This window comes from Hippichthys cyanospilos, chromosome 21 (assembly GCF_059441005.1).
Source record: "Hippichthys cyanospilos isolate Australia breed blue-spotted pipefish chromosome 21, RoL_Hcya_1.0, whole genome shotgun sequence".
NCBI classification, from domain to species: Eukaryota; Metazoa; Chordata; class Actinopteri; order Syngnathiformes; family Syngnathidae; genus Hippichthys; species Hippichthys cyanospilos.
Window position 1 is genome coordinate 6,940,811 of NC_142389.1, and position 23,379 is coordinate 6,964,189.

The 23,379-nt window shown below is 37.9% G+C and overlaps 1 protein-coding gene across 2 annotated transcripts in view; it reads right to left on the reverse strand.

The window, feature by feature from the left end:
* epha10 (EPH receptor A10) overlaps positions 1–23,379 on the reverse strand; it is a 179,173-nt gene that overhangs the window by 131,235 nt on the left and 24,559 nt on the right. For both annotated transcript variants that reach the window (XM_088405727.1, XM_088405726.1), the window contains exons 2-3: positions 5,959–6,023; positions 2,329–3,001 (exon numbers count right to left, since the gene is read on the reverse strand). In XM_088405727.1, the coding sequence (XP_088261853.1) occupies positions 2,329–3,001; positions 5,959–6,023 (738 nt within the window). The remainder of the gene's footprint in view (positions 1–2,328; positions 3,002–5,958; positions 6,024–23,379) is intronic.

Below are 23,379 nucleotides of genomic sequence, written 5' to 3' on the forward strand. Positions count from 1 at the left end.
AGACTAAGCTACAACCCGTATAAACACTATAAAAAAATTAACAGTTGTTGAAAGTTGATTTACATTGTGTTTTTCTGTTGTTAATGTTAAAAAGGATACATGTGGAGGTATACTTAAACAATTTATCACTAATAATCCTTTTTATATTCAGTGCATCGACTGGGGGGGTGCGAAAAGTTCTCTCTTTTCTGGGGGGGGCCTGGCAAAATATAGACGAGAAACACTGCTCTAAATACATATTGCAGTTTCATTCATTCTTAAGGCAATGGCATTCATTCATTTTGCAAATGAAAATTGCTGTTAGATAGCAAAACTAAAAGGATTTAAATTCAACTTAATAATGTGTTTGTTTCAGAAACAAAACGCACACTTTAAAGATCATTTAAACATCAACTATCAAAAGGAAACAGAGTGTCTGGGAAGTAAAACCGCAATGCAAGCTCCGCTAGCAAGGAAATGAATAAAATCCGGTGCTAAGAGAGGTAGACTGATTGAGAATGAGCACTCCTTTTCACTTTGCATGTTTCATCCGCTGAACTGTCGGCACTTCCTTTTGTTCCGACTTGAGAAAACAGCTCATTCATCCACTCAAGATTTTCCATCCAACCTCCCCGTCACACAATCACTTCCGTTCCATTACCAACTCTCCAGTTTTTCCCGTAACACATCGTGAAAAAAATTCTAGCTAGTGGGGGAATATCTCTGCATTTTATATCCATATCAGGAAGACGATTAGAGTACCACACAATCGCCTGTTGAGTAACTACAACACCCATGATGCATTGCATCACAAAGCAAGATGAGCTGTGAAAGACAGTAAGAATATTTAACTGGCCTATGAGCAACATCTTGTGACAAAAGAAATCTGACTTTTTGTTTTACGTCAGTTTATCAGCCACCCTACGCACACCACCCGTGACGCTAGAGTGGGAATGTGTGCGTGTGTTTGTCATTTTGGCTGGATTTAAATGCGAGACGTGAAGCTGTGGTTTTCAACAGAATGAGGACACAGTACATTAGTCACCATGTTCACACAGAAAGACAAGCACATTCGTATTGTGACGCCTCACAGCTTCACATCTTGTGAGATGCTCAACAATGTCTTAGCCACATACATTGTGATAATATTGCCTGTTATGGTCATGTGATTGGCACCTTTTTGATTTTGATGTCTTGATCGATTTTGTCCTATAGATTCTTGTATTTTGCCTGTTCATTGATATATCAGTGACCTTACAGTTGCTATGGTTGTTTAATTTACTTTATTATGTCATAAATGATTGATGCCTGACGGAATTTAAGCTCCGGGTTTTCAAAACATCAAGCTCTAAAGCCGCCTACTCAAACAGTCTTCCTTTCTTTTTGAGTCTAGCTTTCAAAAGGTTCGGATGATTGCTGTGGTTACGTGATTTTTTACTGTTTTTTTTTTTTTCTATAAAGTCTGTACTTTTCAATTTCAGCCTTCTGTCTCCTTTTGGGTCCAAACTCAGATGTAGAATATGATTTGATCATCCACTGAACTGCTATCTAGCCGCCATAATAGCTCTGTCTTCAGACGTTTCTTTTATTTTCAACCTTTATACCTTGCACATACATTGTTACGTATTTTAAAGAATACAAGACGAGGCCAAGGAACCACCCTAAAACGGAACGCCTTCTCCTTGTATTTTTTACTACATTGAACTTGTCCATGAGCATTTAAAACAGCAAATGGGAAGAACGAAAGAAACGGAGAGTAAAAACATTCTCGAAGAGAGGAAAGTCAAGCCCCCCCCCCCCCCCCCCCCCCCCTCCACTGCATGTAAATCTGTGTTATCCCCTTCTTCTCGGGGAGAGCTGCCTATTCCAATAATGATATGCAATTACGTGATTGCATTGTTATTCAGTGTCATCAACAATCAACACAGCTAATGTGTGTGTCCTAGTGTGTTATGTAAGTTGTAGTAGAGTAATATAGCTTATAGGGTGCTTGTAACATAGATAACAATCAAGGGTTAGCATGTTTTTCTTATAATGAAAAACAGCTTGCTTTCAGCCAATTTTCATATCCTTTGAAAATAACTAAGTGCTATTTTGAAGAGTAACCAGCACTTGGTGTTTGAGAGGACGTCTTTGTTCTGGGGTGGTTTCTTTATTCTGCTTTATTCGTGTCTCGCGTTGTTGTCACGCAAAAGAACATTTTGAAATCAAGAGCCCCTTTCATTTCTTCTATGCAAATCGCGCTTTTAATCGTTTACCTCCTTTCATGAGTTAGCTCATTGTGGCTGCTTTTATTTTTTTTTTACTCTTTATTTACACAGACATTTTACTAGGTTGATGCGTTCCTACCTTCACAGCTGCTGTGTCCCTCCTCATAACCGGCGCTGCAGCTGCATTTCCCAATGGGCACCAGCCATTCCCCTTCGGCACTGCAATGCATCCTGGGAGGGCTGTCGGTGTCCACTTCGGAGTTGTTGACGCAGCTGCCGCGCACTTCGACCAGCGTGGAAAACGCCGCCTCGGCTACCGTGTCGGGAAAGATGGCCAGGTTCTGGACGGTGGCGAGGCAGCGCTTGTAGTACACCCGCACCGCCACCAGAGCCACGCAGGCCCCGACGTCCTGGAAGGCCAAGTGGAAGCCCCTGCGGTTGAGGTGGCCGATCTCCCGTACCTCTGTGTTCAGTTTCATCTTCCTTTCACCCAAATCGCCCTGCGTGAAGCTCTCGTCGGCGGCGATGGTGTCGATTTTAGTGTAGCGGTCCTCTCGGGTCACGCCGCCGAGGTCCCTGTCCGATTCCACGTACAGGAGGTTGAAGGTCTCCTTGCAGGTGCCCGCCACTCCGGGGATGCTGTTGCAGTCGCGAAGTGTGAACTGAAGCTCCACGAAAATGCGCTGGCCGCCTCGGCGTGCCACCCAGCCAGTTTGCAGCCAGTTGTTCTGCTGGCTAGGTTCCATCACATTGCACACCTGGTAGGTTCGGATGGGCTTGTACTTTTCATCTACGCCGCTTATCTCCTCCCACTGCAGGGAAAAAGAGAGACAAACAATTACAAATACTCCAAATTCATGTCAGCGCATCTTTTTAGTCAGTGTTTGTTTGTTAGTTTTTTTTTAATTAGTAATCTTTGTCTTTATATTATCAGCTTGGATTTCAAAGTGAAATCAAGTAAAAGTAGAACGGGACACTGTAAATGAAAATAGTGTGCTGTTTGAATATTCATTGCTAAATCGGAAATTACGATTCCTATACTATGTTTTGAAATTAACAGTTAAATCATGGACTCAAATGCTAGGAAATAGAAGGCAGGGAGTGACGAACAAAAATGTATTCTCAAAACAATAAAAGTAGGAATCAAGCAGGAAAATCCATCTGTTTTTATCCATCCAATGGGGCAGCCATTTTCTTACTTGCTGTCCACTAAAAAATGACATCACAGCTGCTCAGGGCCTCGGAAATGACCAATCACAGCCCAGCTTGCTCACGTTACCAAACTCACAAAACAGGTTTACTTTTATTAGTTGTTACCTGAGAAATTGTTATGTGATTTTAGTGGACGCCAAGACTCAAATTCAAAGAAATAGAAGGCAGGGAGTGACAAAAAAAATGTTCTCAAAACAACAAAAATGGGAACCGAGCAGAAAATTTCATCCATTCTGTGGGGCAGCAATCTCCCCACTTGCTGTCCACGACATCACAACTGCGCAGGGCCTGGGTATCGCCCAATCATTGCTCAGTTTGCGCACATTGCAAAACTAAAAAGCAAAAAAAAAAAAATAGATTAACACCTGAGCAATTGTGATATGACTTTTAGTGGACACCAAGTAGGGAAAGGGCCACTCCTAGAGATGGGTAAAAGTGGGTGGATTTTGCTGCCCAATTTGCATTCTACAAAGCGAATTTAATCAAAACATCTTTAGACTAGTGTGTTTGCATAGAACAATGTATAGATGGTAAAGTATTTTTGCAGTTGTGTCATTTCCAGCTGGAAACCAAATTTATGAAAATAATTAAAAAAACAAACACTTTTCTGAGCATGTGCAAAGGTATGAATAATTTGTTCTTAGCTCCATGATGCTTCTATGAAAAGGAAAGAACATTTCAAAGTCAGAATCCTTGTGTGTGGGATCTTGACAGTTCTTTGACCAATGGTCCTGTTTAAAATATTGCACAGATTAAAGTTGCAGTTATTATTCCCAAGCAAATATTAGCGCATGCTGCAAATGCACCAACGTACTGTACTCAAGATGAAAAAGGGAATTGTGAAAGTTGCTGGAAGTGAAAATTTCTCAAAATAAGAAGTCATCACTTCCTAGGGCACTCAAGTTCTTCCACACTGCACCATTATTGACTCAAAAAAAAATGTTTTTCCACCTCCAAAATGTTCCCACAAAGTTGGAAGCATAAAATTGTCCGACATGTTTCGGCAAGAAGACGAATCAAGATTCAGTGAGGGGCCAGCCCAACCTATGATTGATTCATTATTGATCGGGAGTTCTTTTCAGCCTTCGAAGAGTCAAGCAGCAAAGGAGGCATTGAAACGGCTTGTTAGTGCTGGTCTTGTGCTAAACAACACTAGTGCCATGGTGACAAATGGTCTTTTCAGAAGGGGAGCGATTGATGCTACAATTGATTCTTTCATTGAGCGGCCAATCTGACAGGCAGCACGACAAGTGGATGCAATCTCGTCAAACTGTTGTGTTTGTGCTCTCACGCACGCTGGGTTGCCAACAAGCTGTTTTCTCCAAGAGTCAAAGTGTAAATCATTGGACGAGCGGATGAGAAACTCCATTGGATCGTCATGAGAAAACTCGGGAAAATACCAAAATATCAGCCGTGTTGCTTTATGGGGGACCCTGTTGTTCTCATGGATTCCTATAAATACAAAAATAACATGCTGCATATAGCCATTTAGTGATGATTGATTTTGATTTTGTTCCACAGACGTTATGGTCCGCTACCTTCAGAATTTAAGTGATAATCCGATAATGTCTAACACAGCGTGCACAAATAGAAACATCGTTAGAGAGCATCTAATATTCTCCATGCCCTCTTGATAAATTATTTTGTTAAGTGTTGTCAAGGGTACTGCAGCTTCCTTACACATTCAAAACATTGGCAAAGTGTACATTTTTTGTACTTTTTTGCCCCAATATCCAAGTATTTAATGTTTATCAGAATTTTAGGGTTCATGGGTTGTCTTTTTCTGTTTTTTTCAACCAAATGTATTTCAAAAGATGTCAAACAATTTTCATAGGTTTTTTTTTTTCAGTCCAATTTCCCCGAGAATAGCAATATTGGATATATATATATATATATATATATATATATATAGATCGATAGATCGATAGATAGAGAGAGATAGAGAGAGATAGAGAGAGATAGAGATAGATAGATAGATAGATAGATGTATAGATAGATAGATAGATGTATAGAGAGATAGATAGATGTATAGAGAGATGTATAGATGTATAGAGAGATGTATAGATGTATAGAGAGATGTATAGATAGATAGATAGATAGATGTATAGATAGATAGATGTATAGATAGACAGACAGACAGACAGACAGACAGACAGACAGACAGACAGACAGACAGACAGACAGACAGACAGACAGACAGACAGACAGATAGATAGATAGATAGATAGATAGATAGATAGATAGATAGATAGATAGATAGATAGATAGATTTTTTTTAAAAACTAGCTGACTCCAAAATCCTGACCGTGTAATGCCTAATTACAACTTTTAATCTAATACCATTACAGCATTCTTTTTCCTGATGGTGCTTCCACGAACAGATGTGCGGCTGTGCACTAGCTCTGAGACAGAGAGATTAACAAGGTGAGAAAGGATGGGAAAGGCGAGGAGCCAGATGTTAAGTGGGCAGCTGTGTTACGAAACACAGCAACTAAATGAGCACGTCAACAAACGCTGATATAGTCTTAGGCAAAGAAAACAAAAGAAGGCAACTCACCCCATTGGGGGGATATGAGGTCCAGCCCAGCTCTGCCTGAGTCTCTTTAGAATTCAGCAGCACCACTGCAGGAAAAAAAACACGTTGATTAGATAAATATGTTTGCCGACGGTGCATGACAACTCACAAAAAGTCCCTTGTCTCAACTTTATAAAAACGCAATCATAAAAGTACATTATGACAAGCTACATCTGGAATAATGAAATAAGGATCATTGACTCCGAAGCAGGCTTGTCAAAACAAGGACATATTGTGTTATTTTACTGTTACCTATTAATAGTGTCTGACTTTGTGCAAGACATTGATCTGTGCCCATTAAATTTGATTTCAACAGCATGGTTTTGCACCCAGTTGGAAATGGACCATTTTCAGAACCTTGGACAGCTCACAAGGCAACGAAAATGGTGGTCAGCAGGGCGATTGTCACTACAGTGCCATTCAAGTGGTCATCGCAATCACTGTCGGCATGAAAATGGAGTAAAATGACAAAACTCTCACAACATTTGCACACATACATAAAAGGGCTCTTTTTCTCCCCTTTGTTTTTTCTACCATCATTTTAATTGCGTGTTGAAACACACATCACCCTGACTACAACGTGACTTATATGAACTAAATTAAATAATTGTAAACATAATGTAATTATCTTCAATTTAAAAAAAAATGCTTTTGATCTTGTATATTCTATTTTCATGATCACAATGAACATGTTGGAGCTGTCAAAGAAACAGTCATCCACCCACCCATTCATTATGGTAGCAGTGTTTACAGTACAATTAGCTAGTTACAGAATAAATAGTTGCATTTTCTGTATATGTTTTAAAGCTTTTACCAGATGTTTGCCAGATGTTGTCAAGTTTACATGGCCACTGTGTTATAGAGCAATATTGAAAAAAAAAAAAAAAAAAAAAATTAAGCAGTACATATTCAGTTTCCTAAATGATCAGGATGTTAAGTGAATGTCAAAATGCATGTATATATTGCTAATATAGCCAAATTGGAGTTTTTAACATAACATCCATGCACATGAATATGAAGTTTACAGGAAAATGTTAAGATTGTTTTGGGTGAATCTGCAAAGGCTCAAAAGCACATTATTGACACAACAGTTGTTGGATAAATATTTAAAGGGGCCCTATTATGGAAAGTGAACTTTTTTTTTTTTTTTAACCATGCTAGAATGTTCATTTTTCACCCTTAACAGCCTCAAAATATTATTTTCTTTCATTGATGCATTTTTCGGCATTCCTTGCTTATTTGCTCTAACACAATCCCCGCCAGAGCAGACAAATTTGACTTGAGAAAAGCCTAGTTTAGCTCCCCTAAATTGCTCCCGTGCATGTCAACCTTATCCACGTCTTTTGTTTTGATTCCAAAGTTGAGTGTTTGCACCGATTTGGCCGAGTAAACGGCTACATTTCAATAATTATTTACAACGTTTTACTGTAGGAAATGTCATGATGGCGAAAATTGTGTCTGGGAGCCGGACATTCAACGTCAGTCACCTGCGGGTGGAGCTTGTTCTGAATACTGGTTTCCCATAGGGAACGATTTGGTAAAAGGAACCTGTGTCAGTCAATACAATGTTTCAACACTTGTTTTGCATTTGAATGTCACTAAAAAGCCTGTTTTTTTGCTCCATTTACTTCGCGACCCTCGTGAAGATAAGCAGTCACGATGAAGGCTATATATTTGGTTGTCGTGACATTGAATGGCATCATAAAGAAGGCGTGGCAGCCACGCGGTTAGATTAGATAAAAATCTTATTTAATAAGAAAATGAATCATCGATGTGTCAAACGTAATTTCTATTCATATGTTTAACTGCGGAAAGTGTAAAAATATCATGACCTAGGACCCTGAAGTATCTTAAATAGTATGACAAAATTCTTTTTTTAATCTAAGTTTATTTATGAATTGGGTTCATCATTATTTCCAAGTCTATGTTATACACTGTAATTCCTTTAATAGTGAGCGAAAATCCCAGCTTTAAAGGAACAGCAATTTGCTTTTATGAGGACAGATTGCTTCGAGGCCATTAGGCGAAGAGTTTTGTACTTATTCTTTTTTTTTTTTTAAATGCCCCCAAAGCCAACCGCAGTGCCTTGGCTAGAGTGCAGAAAGTGAAGCCTTGACGTGCCATGAGAGATCATTTACTAAACACTTAACTTTATTGTTTTGGGTTAACACCAGCGGCTGTCCAAAAGCATGGTTCTGTGCTTAGCCGATAACATGGAGGCTTTTGGAGGAGATTAGAGCGTCAGAGGGCAAGGTTGCAGGAGAACTGCTGAGGGAATGCTGAGGCGAGACACTGGGAGAGAAACTAATCAGCAAAGGAGGGCGAAAAGGGGAGGAAAAAAAGATGAAATGGAGAAAAGCTGGAAAATAGAGATGAGGGGGAGAAAAAGTGAACATGAGAGCAAATGAATGAACATTGCTTAAACGCCAAGGGATAAATGTTCCTTAGTGAGACGTCAAGTCGACGACTCAGAGGAAATAGTTGGCACTGTGATCGCACAATGAGTACAGAAGTCATGTAATCATAGTCTAGTTAGGCACACTAATGGCTCTTTTGGGGAAACGGAGAACAAAGACGAGAGGCAGTAGTAGAAAAAAAAGACGTATAACGGAAAACCAAAACAGATGAGAAGAATCTCTTAGGGAACATAGGACAAGGCCACTTACTCCATTCGCTATGACGAATAGCTGTGACATTTTAACAGCCATGACTGACTCAAAGGTGGTTTCATAAATATTTGTTCATCAATAGCAAGGCTTGACAAGATGTATAAAGAATGTATGAAAGAATGTATAAAAAAAAAAGACTTCGGTAACTAATCACGACAAAAATGCTTAACTCGTTTATTGCCATTGACAAGTATAGAAATCAAATAATCACGTTGACAGGGCAGGCGGTGAAAAAGCTAAGTCAATGATTGTCATTGACAGCAACAGTGTATAAGCCAAAATCCATTTTCACTTGACTAGATGTGAAAAAGGGAATCATTGGACTGTTTCTATTGAGGTGTTTAAAAATAGTTCATATGAATACAGACATTCTATTGAATGATCACTCGGATATTTAAATACTGAAATATTCAATATGTGGGGCCCTATATTCAACTTTTAACCTTTTAAAATGCTTAACATATATTGTCTATTAGAATGCTTCCTTTCTGTCCCTGGAATTAACTTGCAAAAAACAAATAAATAAAAATATTAAAAAATGTTGCTCAAATTAAGTTATTAACTTTCAAAATTGACGCACACGCACACATTTTCACACACAAAATAAATGCAAGCCTTGTAATCATTACAACATAAGAACAGCAGTCTGTACAATGCAGATCCCAGCCAAGCCGAAAAAGTCATTTGGTGTCATTTAGCGCGCCACTGGAGTCTGGTACCTTTTAGTGCCATATACAGTATTGAATCTGTAGATTCTCGGTGCCACTAGAAACTGATTTTTTGGGAAGGGGATTTCTGCACTGGAATGTCTTCAAGCATCATTTAGAGTGCCCGATTGTGTTTTTGGAACGTGGCAAGAAACCAGAGAAATACTAGGCAGGCACAGGGATATAGCAGGCACAGGGATAGCATGCAAACCCCACACAGGTTGGCAGAGCCGGAAGCGAACCTGCGACCTCTTAACAGTGAGGGGGAAATGCCAACCAGTCTGCCACTGTTTTAATATAATTCAAAGACTAGCTAATTTATTTTAATTTCCTGTTCTTAAGCAATGTAACTACAGTGGGCCCCCGTGTTACGAACTTAATCCGTTCAGCGGCTATGCTCGTACCTCGAATTGCTCGTATGACGGGCCATCCAATCCTATGTTAATCAGTGAATGTGTGCAACGCGTGCAAAAACCTTAGGTAAAAACATCACGACTTTATACACGTATTAAAAATTAGTAACATAATCTACTGTACAGTTAAATTAAATAACAAATATACAAAGGAAAAATGAAATGCGAGAAAAGTTATTTTTGTTGATGCAGCAAAGCGAAAAAAATAGTGCGGACACACTGACCGGCATGTTGGATTGTTCGTAAGACGAAAGGTTTGTGCGTAAGAGAGGGACACAAAACGCCGCGGTCCACGTTCGTAAGATGAAAAGTGTGTAAAACAGGGAGTTCATAAACCGGGGGCCCACTGTACTTATTTTTTTATATAGTAACGTTCCCAGCACTTGTTATCAAAAAGTCCAATCTGGATCTGAATTCAAACAAGCTCACTATTTCTCAAATATGACTTTAGCCTCCTCAGAAAACGAATTTAAAAAATAAGCCTCTGACAAAACAAATAACGCAAAATACAAAGGCTGAGCTTGGATCCCTGACACACCATTCATATTTAATTCCAACACTTTATTAATCACAAAACATCAAACTTTATTCAGTACACGGCGCACAAAACAAAGCAACCCTCTTTCTGTCAGCTCACTCAGCACAAACATATTAACGTCGACGGCATAGTCTCATCCTTTATCACCTCGGAAAATATATTACGTATTGTAAAAACTTGACATCCTGCTTAAGCCCTATGGCTTGAATCACACTTTACATCGCAGATGCGCACCATACCCGCACTCAAACAATATATCCCATGAGGGTATGCTGCTACGGCGCAAGACTGCTCGCAACCCTCGGGACCTTCCGGGATACGGTGACTTCAACATCAGCTAAAAAGTTACTGGATGTTTGTGTCAGCAGTTTGCGGTGCAGTTATCATTGTACAAGGTGAGGTCTGTGTATGTATTATTTGTCTTCCGGATCGTATTCTCGTGAGGATTTAGCAGCAAATGAAAAGTTAAACACTTTATTAAGTTCAAACAAGACTATTTTCCGGCAAAGGGAAAACTCTGAAAACAGCAAGAGTCGCGAAAACAACGGTAGCCAATGCTTTGCTAAAAAATGTGCGTCTAATGTATATTATTTTTAACCTACAGATACAGAGTCTTAATATGGGCAATGTAAAAAGAAATTTCTATCAAACCAGCACAAACTATTGTATTTAGCAACTCCAGCAGACAGTGTGATATCATCTGTTTGTTTTTGGCTCGTCTGCTTCGACTATTCACTATTCCAGGTCAAGTATTCAGATTAAAGTTACCTATTTTTCAGACTATAAAATTCACCGGGTTATAAAATGCACCAGCAAAAATTTAACAGAACATCTAGATTCATGTCTGAGTGGTATCCTGGCATTTTCAAGATGCAAATAATTACAGGTAGTATTTTGAGTTTGTATCAAAAAAAACATTAAAATTAATGTTTCTTGCGAGAAAAAAAAAACGTATAGCAGAGCAGTATGCAATTGTTCTCAAAGTTAATCATTATTTATAAACGATGCACAATATAGATTTTGCCAAGTTTTGCCATTATAACTAACAAGTAAGTCTGCCTTCAGTGTATAAAGAATTATTTGTATTTTGTTACGTCAAGAGGCTATTTTATTTTATATATTAAAAACAAGTAGCAAATTTATCAATTGAAAGTCTGAAAAGTTTTTTTTTTAATCAATTATAAGTCATGTTCTTTAACCTCGCTCCTAAAAACACTTCCAGTGATGTAACCTGATGTCATGTTTATGTTAAACAGGGTGCATCAGGGTGTATTGGTGTAGTTAAGCAATTAACGTAACTTGCAGTCTAACTAAGCTACTTTTTTAAAGCAAGCAACGCTGTGGTCACTGTGCATCTGTATAAAACCAAACACAATACAAAATACAGTGGAACCCCGGGTTACAGGGTCATAACGTTATTTCATGTTGCGATGTGGAGAATTTTTTTTTGTCCCCTCTTTATGGTATTTTCCCCGCTTTGCAACAAAAACAACTCTCATGACCCTCACATGACGGAGATGCTGGTCTGCTATTGGTACTGCACCTTCTCTTTGTACAACAAGAGCTTTCTTTTGATTCAGTTGAAGGCGGCAATGTCACATGGGGGGCATTTCAAAGACTAAAGGGGCCCTTACACTCAGTTTAGAGTGTGAGAGTTTTTTTAGGTGCTAGGTTTTTACCTACCACTCTGCCAGGCAGAAAGATAGCTCTCCCTGGTGAAACATAGCTCTTAGTAACACAACGACGCGCACGTTAACAAAGGCAGACGGCTTAAATCCATCCCACTGAAAGGGGCTCATTTTTATAATTCGTCTCTGTAATATTCTATAGTTTCATGCTGGGATTAGCGCCCGGCATTGGCTGTCCTCCCCGTGACCCAGCGGCTACTTATCAGCCAGTCGACACTGAGCCAAAAGCAGAGCTGAGAAAAGCTGAGGAGAGAGCACCGAGACCTGGATAAGCGGTGTCGGCCGATGCTTAGTTGGGCCAGCTATTGTCCAGGTATTATCCCTCTCCTACAACAGAAGAGTGGAAAAGGGCACTGGGAACTTAGACGAGGATGCATATAACACAGGGGGAGGAATTGGAAAGAACGTGACTTGGTATTCATCTTGGACTCTCACAGGAATATGTGATATTTGCGAAGCTTAGTTGATTTTCGGGAGTCTTGCAATTACTTACCGAAGAGATTCGGTGTAAAGAAATGTTGCAAAATACTAATGTGACATGTTAGCATAACAATCTCGTACTACAATTGCTATTTGTTGTAATTGTTCTTAATTGGGTTTAATTACTTCATCGAGACAAATGTAACAAATGGAAAGTCACAGTATTTCAATGTTAACACTGTGGAGAAAAATAAACAGTATTCATTCAGTTTTGAGTTATTAACAAAATGATACATTTTCATGTCCATATTTATACAAAATAATGTGATCAGCGGGTTGCCTTTTCCGCTAACTCTCAGCGCTGAAAAAGTTAAGGTCTTGACCTTCATTTCAAGGCAGCCAAAAAGTTGTATGAAAATAAGAGATTATTAGACAATGTGCACCATTGCATTGGAGTTTTGTTTTTTGATTTTTTTAATTGACAAGCTAGCTAGCTAGTGAGTGGCTATAAACCAATCAAGCAGAGTCTTTCAATTTGGACATCATTTCACCGATGAGTTATATATTGTGGAGAAAGCGACCCACCAGTACAACCAAACAGAAGCCAGACGGATTTAAGTCAACACAGCCGGCATGCAATATGCCACATAACTCTCGTAGCACTTCCATACTTAATACATTACTATAGATCCACCACATCATCTGAATATTGGTGAATAATCCAAATGTAATTACTCTTGAGTTTTAGAGTCTCTTTCGTAAATAGTCTAAATATACTTTAATGTTTTAACCCTTTCACTCTTTTTGGGACAATGCATCCCACAGCTTTTCAAAAACAAAAAACAAAAACATCGCAGTGTGTATAGGAATAACATGAAATGACATCCCAGCAGTGCATTACACACCTAGCTACAGATTCTGTTTAGTAACTTTTCCATACACAAGCCAATGCCTTGTATAATTTCTCATGAATTAACAATCTAGTACTGCAGAAATATATCGATAATATGTGCTAATCATGTGTGTTATTATAGAGTACACTGATTACTATGTATTATAGGCGTTTGGTGAAAACTTTCACTCCTCAGGCACGTTTTTCTGTACAAGTATCGTGTTCTATGCTATACACAGTACCAGTGGTATTTCCTGGTAGAAATAGAAGTGGGAATTTTTTAACTGATTCTCAAAGCATCCTAGACTTATAAATAGTAATATAGTAATAGTAACAATGAAAGTAGTCCCTCCATTCACAAAGAAAGTTGTTATTTGAAATGCCTTTTACAATTATTAACAATCATAATTAATAAATTAACAATAAATGACAATCATGCAATGAGGCTTGACAGTATAATACTGACTTCAGAAGCTCACTGGTTTGGTCATTTTTACACTTACAACATTCTAACTTTCAAAGCTTGGTAAGAGGTCAATTTGTAAGTAGCTTTGAATATTTTACCCAGAAGGACTTTACAAGGGTAATAAAAATGCCTCAAGGAAAACATGATTAAAAAAAAAAAAAAAAAAACACTCATCCGGCCACACATTTATATTTTTGATGATTTCAGTGAAATTGAATCTTTGTAGTCAAACCTGCGCCTAACCAGGGAGCTGTACGTTCTGGAGAAGCATTTTAAAAACATGCATCCCAGATGAATAATTGAGCCACTTTGCGCAGGATCGCGTTGATGCCCGAGGACACTCGTTCACTTGCCCCCTAAATATTGAAGACAAATCAGCCTTGAGCTCGGCGTGAATTTACCGTCCTTTCTTGAGAAAACGGGCGAGAACAAGGGACGCGGGTGGCCTGAATCTCAGCGCTTCACATGAGAAATTATCTTCCTGTTTACTACGCCACCCCACCGCTTAAAGACACGGGAGGGGTGATAAGACGTAGTTGAACAAAAGCAATAGTGTAATACAGTACCACCGCAGAACAGATAAAAAGGATAAATGGACGGGGATATGAAGTGTCACATAAAAACACAAACAGGCGCATAAAAGATAAATGCTCTGTATAAATGGACACAGGCGCAAATCAAGAGTGTGTGCGCACGCATACACACATTCTATCTTTTTAGATAAATGGTGACAGCAAACCCACTTTGTCACAGACACGCGCGTGCGCACGCACGCACAGCAGGACCATAATAGCAGCTGTAACAGCAGAGCACATTAACTTCAAACTGGTCTCTCCTGTTAAAAGAGTCATTAAACTTTCAACTTGTGTAATGTGACATACTGTAAAGACACTGGGGCTGTCCTCCCGCTCAAGTCCGGCATGCAATTAACTTCATGATGAATGGCCGGATCGCCGCACGGTTCATGTGTTTCTTTATCTATATAATTCGCTGGAATAAGCCGCCAAGTCATGACAAAATATAATATGGTGGTGATACAGGGGTGAATGCTGCGAAATTTCGTCCTTGAGTTTGTTTCACAATTATGCTTGCAATAATCTGCACAAGTAACTCAGCAATTGCCAACAGCAACAAAAAAAGATCTAGTGTAGCGCCGTTAATAAAAAATAATCAAATATATCCTACTGATATAGCAGAAAAAGTGCCACGTATGTTTGTCGATTTTGAATTTTTACTCAGTCAAATTTTCAGTACTGTAAAAGGGTGAACACCACTGGGCTGAATATATCTGGGTTGTGTTTAATTTGATTTGTTTGTTGAACATAAAAACGCTTTAAAATCTGAAATAAATAAAAATAAATTGAAATTTAAAGGAAAAAAGTATCATCAATAGATATCACAGTTCACAAAAGGAGTAAAACTGAGTACAACAGCTTATAGTCCCTATGCTTTATATCAGTGGTTCTCAAATGGGGGCACTTGAAGGATGCAAAAATCCTTTGAAAAAAATATTGAATTAATTGATTCAGGAAAATATTATAATATTATATTATAATATTAATATATCCATTAATGTCCCAAAAATAAGGCATGTGCTTTGAATGACAGAATTTCCTTATATTCATCTGAATTATTTTCAAACCGTAAAACATGAAAACAACTGACAAATATTTCTATAGCTCAAATAAAATCATTTAAAAATGTACACGTATTTATATCTATATCAAAATGAAATATCTTAACTCTCCATTAAATATTATTCAGAACTGCAAAGCAAGCAGCACACGAGTATTTTTGTGTCAACGAAAAATATTGCAAGGGAATAAAATTATTTTAAGACCTAAAAGCAAATATCATGCACAAGAATATACATTGCACACTCATAATATAACAGGATATAGCTAAGAGCCACTTAGCGTTCGTTGAGTCAGCATAAAAAAAAAATTAATTAAAAAATACTGCAATAAGTTGTGTGGCTGACACTGAGAACTTTCATAAAGTAAATCAAATAATAATAATTATAAGAATAATTGTAAATGATAATTATTATGAGATGATGGAATTATTTCTCGTTAAGTCACGCATGCTGATTGGGACTAGTGAACATGTGATTTTGTCTGTCTTCTATGTGTGCACTGCGATGAACTGAAAGTATATTCCGCACATCTGCTGGGATATGCTCCAGCTTCCCGCAAAAAGGATAAGCGCTATAAAAAATACATGCCGTGGTGGATGGAAGTTGTAGTAAAGTGCGGCACAGTACAGAAAATAAAAACAAAAAAAAACAGAGGGCCAACAATAAAGGACATCTTGTATTTTGTGTTTGGTTTTCAGAATACAAGCTTCGTTGCGAGAAGAAAAATGTATTTCCAGTTGTATTCCTGTTGTGGCAAGGATTTGATGCTTCGCTGTCAACCAATCAACACTGTCTTGAAACCCTTACGGAAGGATGTCAGAAAAGGTACCATGCGGTTATGTTGACAGCTGGAGAATCCTAAAACAGAATATTTTTCAGCGCCCAAACTTCATTGAACTGCTTAGTAGAAACAGGCCTGAGGAGACATACAACCATTCACATAGGCACTAACATCTACAGGCAATTTAGTCTCTAATTAACCCAATTAGTGTGTTTTAGTGCCGGGAAGGAAGCGGCAGCAGTCGGAGGGAACCCATACAGCCCTTGGGGGAGAACACGGAAACTCAGGAGCAGGTTAGATGAACTTCCTTGCTTTGCGAGGCTTAAACTACTGCCTGCACGTCTGTACTGGTGATATTTTACTGTTAAACTCTACCGTCTAATTGTGGGTACCCAACTATAAATGATTATAACTATAAATAACTATAATAAATAGCACAAAGTAAGATGTTCAAACCGAAAAAATTTAAATCAAATAAAATAAAAAAAGAGGCTATGAAGATTGCCATGTTGAAAAAAATATGAGTTTAATTATAGTGCATTCAGTTTTATTCCATGGTTTTAATTTTATCTACCGTATTTTCCGCAGTATAAGGCGCCCCGGATTATAAGGCGCACCCTCAATTAATGACATTTTAAAACTTTTTCCATATATAAGGCGCACCCTCAATTATTGACATATTTTAAAACCTGTTCCATATATAAGGCGCACCGGATGATAAGGTGCACCCTCAATTAATGACATATTTTAAAACTTTTTCAATCACAGTATAGTAATAATACTCAAAGTAATATTAATAATAACTGAAATAATAACTCTAAACTCTCAATTAACATAACTCAATGTCAATGTGACCAACCTTGTTCAACTGATGTCAATATTGATCCATATATAAGGCACACGTGATAAGGCGCACCGTCAGCTTTAAAAAACGAAAAAAATAAGGCTTTTAGAAGCGCCTTATAGTGCGGAAAATACAGTACTTGAAAGTTTTACGTATTATATATTTATTTATGTCCAAAAACATGCACGCCAACTGCCCAAAGATGACTGGGATAGGCAACAGCAAGCCAGCGACCTTAGCGAGGATAAGAGGCTAAAGACTGGATGGATGGATGGGTGTTCAGCTATGATGAATCAATAGAATGTTAGTTTCTTATTCTGACTGCCTGGCAACGCCAAGCAGATGGTGTTTTTACAAAAGTTATATAAACGTGTTTTTGCTGATAACTGGAAAAGAACGTGAAGTATTTTTGGGAACCTGAGTTGTCTGGTCATGGATACAGGCAGCATGCGTCACATTAACTCTTTCAGTGCCAAGTGTTACCCGACAAGTAAGAAAGCAAGATTCTACCTTACTCTGTATTTTAGTGAAAAAAAAAAAAAGAATGACACTAAGCTATTTTGGACTAAAGGAAAAATTGAGTTTTTAGCGAGATGTGTTTTCTGCACAACAGATGTGTTCATTGGATGTGATTGAACTTCTTCAAATTACAATGTAAAATTCCAAAAAGTTTAATCGATACCCTTTTTACTGGAGAGTAAATGAACATGCAGGAATTTATCTTTGTGACAAGGCAAAAACCTAAATTTCCAACATGTTTGGAAATTAAAATAAAAAATGTCCATGTGGAGTAAAACTGTTAATTTTTAAGGGGCGGGGGGTAAAATGAATTTAAATTAGGCGCTTATATGTAGACCAAACCTAAGAAAAAACATTACTCTTAAATTACTCCCAACGATAACAGAAGCGCTTTGACAGGAATTAGCAGTTAGCTTAAAGCCTTATTGTTGTCGATTATGTTATTTATTTTTGGGAGGCATCGCGTGTAATCTACAAATAATCCATTTGCAATCGATGTATAGCGCATCCTTGATGTAGACGAAGGTTTTTACTATTGTTTTTAAAATGACGTGTCTGCCGTGAAACTTCAGATTTATGAGCATTTGAATAATTAGAACGTGGATTATAAAAAAAGGAAACATGTTAGAACCTTTAAACACTACAATTGTCAAAACAGTTGCACTACCACTGAAAAAGACTTTTGAAATGAAGCAAACAGCAATGCCGAAATGGATTGCAGCTCTCACAGCCGATAATGCATTTTTTTTTCTTACAAAAAATGTAAACAACATAATTCCAACAGGGAGCAAAAAATAAAAGAGCATGAGAGCAACCACAGGCCAAAAGGGACAAGTGTTTATTTGAGGCTGTTAAAAGCTTGTAATTAGTTGTGTGGATTAATATAGTGAAAATGCCAAGAGTGCTTCTGGATTTTATTACAGCTGAGTAGACGGGGACAGGCCATGTTTGAACTGGAAATATTCTCAAAATGCCTTTCAGCATGTGCGCAGCCAGTCAAAGGTTTGGATACATCATCAAGTGAAATACCGTAAAAACATCACCAAGCCAAGAATAATATGCTATTGAATCTTGATAATGTACAACTCTAAATTTAAAAGTCATTCTAGGTCATACAGCATCATCAAAGCTCATTGAAAAATTACTAAGATGTGCAAATCCATTGTGTGGGCAAAAGGTGAATAGTTGGGTCAAATATGACTCTATTATGGGTCGAAACAGACTGACCTCATTTTTGGGTCAATTTGACCCACCTTTATCCATAATACAAATCTGTTCATTTTTTATGGTTTGGGGAAGAACAATAAACAAATAAAACAAAACATTTGGATCAAATTGGCTTCAAAGAGTAGCATTTGCCTACTTGCTTTTTTTTGTGGGAAAACAAAAGCAGACTAATGTGGTATGTTAATTTTTTGGCACAAATTCAAGCATTATTTTTCATTGAATTGAATCATTTTGAATCAATAATTGAGTCTGAATCATATAAACCCCCAAAAATCGGAATTGAATATAGGACAACACATTTTAACACTAATAATAATAACTCAAATAATAACTAAACTCTCAATAGCATAATAACTCAGTCAACCTTGTTCAACTGTAAACACACAAATGAAAGCTTACTTTATCACTTCATTCCCCATCTACGAATCCCAATCTCAATATTGATCCATATAAGGCGCACCATCAGCTTTTTCTTAAAAAAAATAAGGCTTTTAGGTGTGCCTTATAGTGCGCAAAATACGGTAATTAGACAGTGATGACCACAAAAATCTTGATTAACGGAAAAAAAAAATGACAGCAGAGGAAGTGTGCTATACAACTTGAAACAGAACATCCTCCCACCACTTAAGAAAAAAACAAATTCAAACTGATATCATAAAGTAGTCGATCAACAGTAGCATTAGAGAAGAATGGATAAGAATGGAGAGCTATTTGGGTAATGGGCCGTCACTGTACTAAAACAGCATTCAGTCCCTGAAATAAATCACTGCAAAATTCCTAGCCTGATACCACGGCAGAGCAAAAATATAGACAAAAAGCCACTTCCGCTCATCCGACGTAATTCAGCTCGTCCTTGGAAGCGACCAGTTCATGGACGAGCTACAAACGCTGTCATGGGCCATTTACGCAGATTTCTGTTCCCGTAGCCAGAACCTCATGAATCAACGGGGATAGATGACACAAAATATATATCAGCTATGGAATGATATGCCGAGGAAACTTTTGGGAGTATATCCAAATCGCCGAAAGCTAAAGGAACCGTGAGCGCTGGCGTGCATTTGCTTGAGGCACTGCAAAGTGACACAAACAAAGACCTTCAAAGTCATAATTTTCACAGTAACATAATTGTTATATAGACCCCCTCAAAATTGCCTCTGGCTTCACTGTGTATTATCAAGCTCAGTCCAATTAAAAATCTAAACTGTGCAGGTGTGCTTAATATAGCGTGAGCAAACGAAAGTAAACATTTCAAATTGTTCTTGCCGTTTGTTTGCGTGTTATCATTATCCATAAATGGGCAATATTACTTGCATACCGCTGCAGCGCATATTGCAATAATTTCATGGTGAAAATCATGGCGGCTGAGCTAACAACTGCGTCAAGCTCAGTCAGGCAGTTCTAAATACGCTTGCGTAAGACAGAGTTCATTTCTCCGCAGGAAAAATTCACATCTGTGCAAAGACATGTTCAAAGCTGAAATGGGACGTCGAAACTGCGTCGGTACAGTAAAAAGTACATATACTGTACATCCATAATTGAAAATGCAGCATGTCCGTGCAACTACATAGGCAGACACTGTCAATTTTGCATTAAGAGATACAAATGTGAAATCATGTGATGGCTACATAGCTTGGTTTTAAAAATATAAATGGCAAACACATTCATGAAAAGATAAAAAAAAATCATTGAAGTCTGCTATGAATTGAACAGGATTCCTCAAATGCTTGTTTTTAAAGCGGATAGAATATATCAATAATCGACAACTAATCAATTTCAACATCATAATAATCAAGTAATGTTTAGAAGTCACTCAACAGTGATCATTCATTGCTTTTTATGACTTTTTATGATTCATCAAAAAAAAGACACTTGCAAAAATCTACTTTTACTTTGAAAAAATAGCAAACTAGCAAAGCTAGCAATTGAATCCATTCCAAAAGGTTGGGTGAAAAAAAAAAACAAAACAATAAATGCTCTCGTTTCAACATTTGTTTGGTTTTGTTATAATCATCAAAGAGTACTAAATAATAATTGGTTGAGAAACAAAAATGCTTTTTAATCACACTTTCATGCAGACACCAAACAATTATTTCAATAATCCTGTTGATTATTTTGTTGATTAATCGAAATAGGTTTAAAAACCCAAAAAATTATTTTCCAGCTATTTATACAAAGACAAAACAAAGTGAATTAAATAACTTAATGATTGAATTAAATAGATTATTATACAAGGTAGTAGGGGGGTTTGCCTGATAGAAAAGGCTTTGTGTTTGCCATATGAAATATAATTAAAAATAAATATTGGGATTTTTTTTTTTCCAGGCATGGTTATAATCGCATTAAATAAGAACGAGTAGATTTTTTCCAGGAAATGTGATGCCGTTTTTTTTTTTTTTCTGATTTGGACTTACCTGTATAATCGCTGTGAAAATGTAGTTAACAGTTGTTAAAAACTCATTTTTATAGATTTTTTTTCTCTTTCTGGGAATGTTAAAGGATACAGCTGTAGGAATATTTAAACTTTTTTTTAAAAATAGATAATAGGTTTTCTTTTCCTTGGGGGCGGGCTTTGCAAAATATAATTGAGAAGCACTGAATTATACTGGTATTAAACTTTAAAAAAGCGAATTACATTGCAAAATTGCTTGGTTGAATACTACACAAAGACTAATGTGCATGACTGGCATAAAATATTGAGTTTGATGATCAAGTTCAAAAAGCTTCCCTATTGGGTCTATTTCTTTATTTTGCATCTGCATTTAGAACCAGGACCAAACACATTCCTGTAAGGTGCCCTTATTGGCCAAACTTTCCGAGGACCTGTTCAAAAAAATCCAACTTTGCAGCGCGCCACAACTTCCTCTCCCGTTGCAGCGGATTTCCAGGCCGGCCTCCTTCAGGTAGCAAAGCGCATTATTTAACTCGACACTCATTCAGGCCACTATCTCGACAAGAGCCAGCTGAGACCCCGAGACAACGCGGTGAGCGATGCGTCATCATCTCATGTTATCATTTACAACACCTTCATCCAGCTCCTCCCCACGCCTTCATTTATCGCACCTATACGTTGTCCCCGTTGTTACTATCGTGCCTTTGCAATCAGTCAGCCTGTCGCCTCCAATCTATTTCCTTTACCAGTCTCACTTAACGCTTTCTTAGCCAGACACAACCCCCCCAACGTCCCTCCTGCTCGCAAGGTTGAGGACCTGTAAGTTTTTTTTTGCTGACAAAGTTTTCCGCCAGCAGCGACTCGTGAATTACATCAGCCAAAAAAGTGCTCTTCAACAACCACCTTCAGACTTTTCCCTTGCTGTTTGATCAATTTTGCGCCCATGTTTATTCACTACGAGATAAATGATTGAGGGATGCCTGCAGCTCCGCAGACGACTGATGGAGGTCAAACGTGCGTACAAATAAAACGACCAGGTAGAATTTGAACATATTTTGCTGTTTTCCAAAACATCCTAGGGCGTCTGAACCTCATGAGCTTCACTGATATTAAATGATCACATATGAACCCACCAAGACGCGAATACTGTACCTCCCCAGTTGTACAGCTACTTTGCGACTCTACTCAAGCATTAACAATAATGATGCGATGTTTCCCCGGGGGAGAAATAAATGTGTATATAATATTTCCAAGCATGCATCATTACTTGCTTTTCATTACTTGCTTCTTCCTGGCCCGTAATGGAAAATACATTTGGCTGTCTATGCTGCAGTCCATCCGCTAACAGTCTCCAGTCATTTCCAATAACCTCCATCTTGAAGCTATAATAGGAATATAATGTTTTGGAAAAAGCAAATGTCAAACTAGGTTAATACATAGGCATTAGCCATCTGGTGAGCATGTCAGTAAGAGTGGATTATTTCACATTCAAAAATTAGAGACCGACCTCATCTTTAAACCTCCTTCACTTTAGGGCTAAGCCTATATTTGGTGTGCCGCACTCATGTTTAGGAACATGCAACATGCACACACGTTTACACTAAATCCTTTAATGCTACACCAGCGACACTACACAAGCATATAAATGTAATACGCTCCCTTGGGAAAGTCTAAAGGTTTTTGCAAGTTGCACAGATCAAGAGTATGAAATCAAATTCAGGGTGAAAAGATGCTCGATTTATTGATTTGTCCTTTATTCCTTATCGTCTGGTCCCATCAAACTGCCTGCCCTGCAACGCGTCACTCAGATGCAGGTCTGCTATTGGTCTGCGTCACGACTCCCTAAGATAATGGTCTGCTATTGGTCGGCGTCAAAATGGCGGCATGCTACGGACTGGATTGCGTCTGAGTACTTAAAATAACTATCTATTGTGCATTTTACTTCCATGGGTCCCAAGATTGCTAGTGATGTTAAAGAGAGAAGTAAGAAGATGATTTATATGGTAACGAAGCTGGAGATAATGAAGAAATATGAAGCTAGCCTAGGCTAGGCTACCCTTCCTAAGGAATATAGGCACAACAAGCATGTCACATAAAGGGAAATAAATCCTTTCTATATTTATGATGTTGTTTAATTGTATACATATATATTATATACACATAGCATTTACCATACAATTTTGAGACCATTTTTTAATATGTACCGTATTTTCC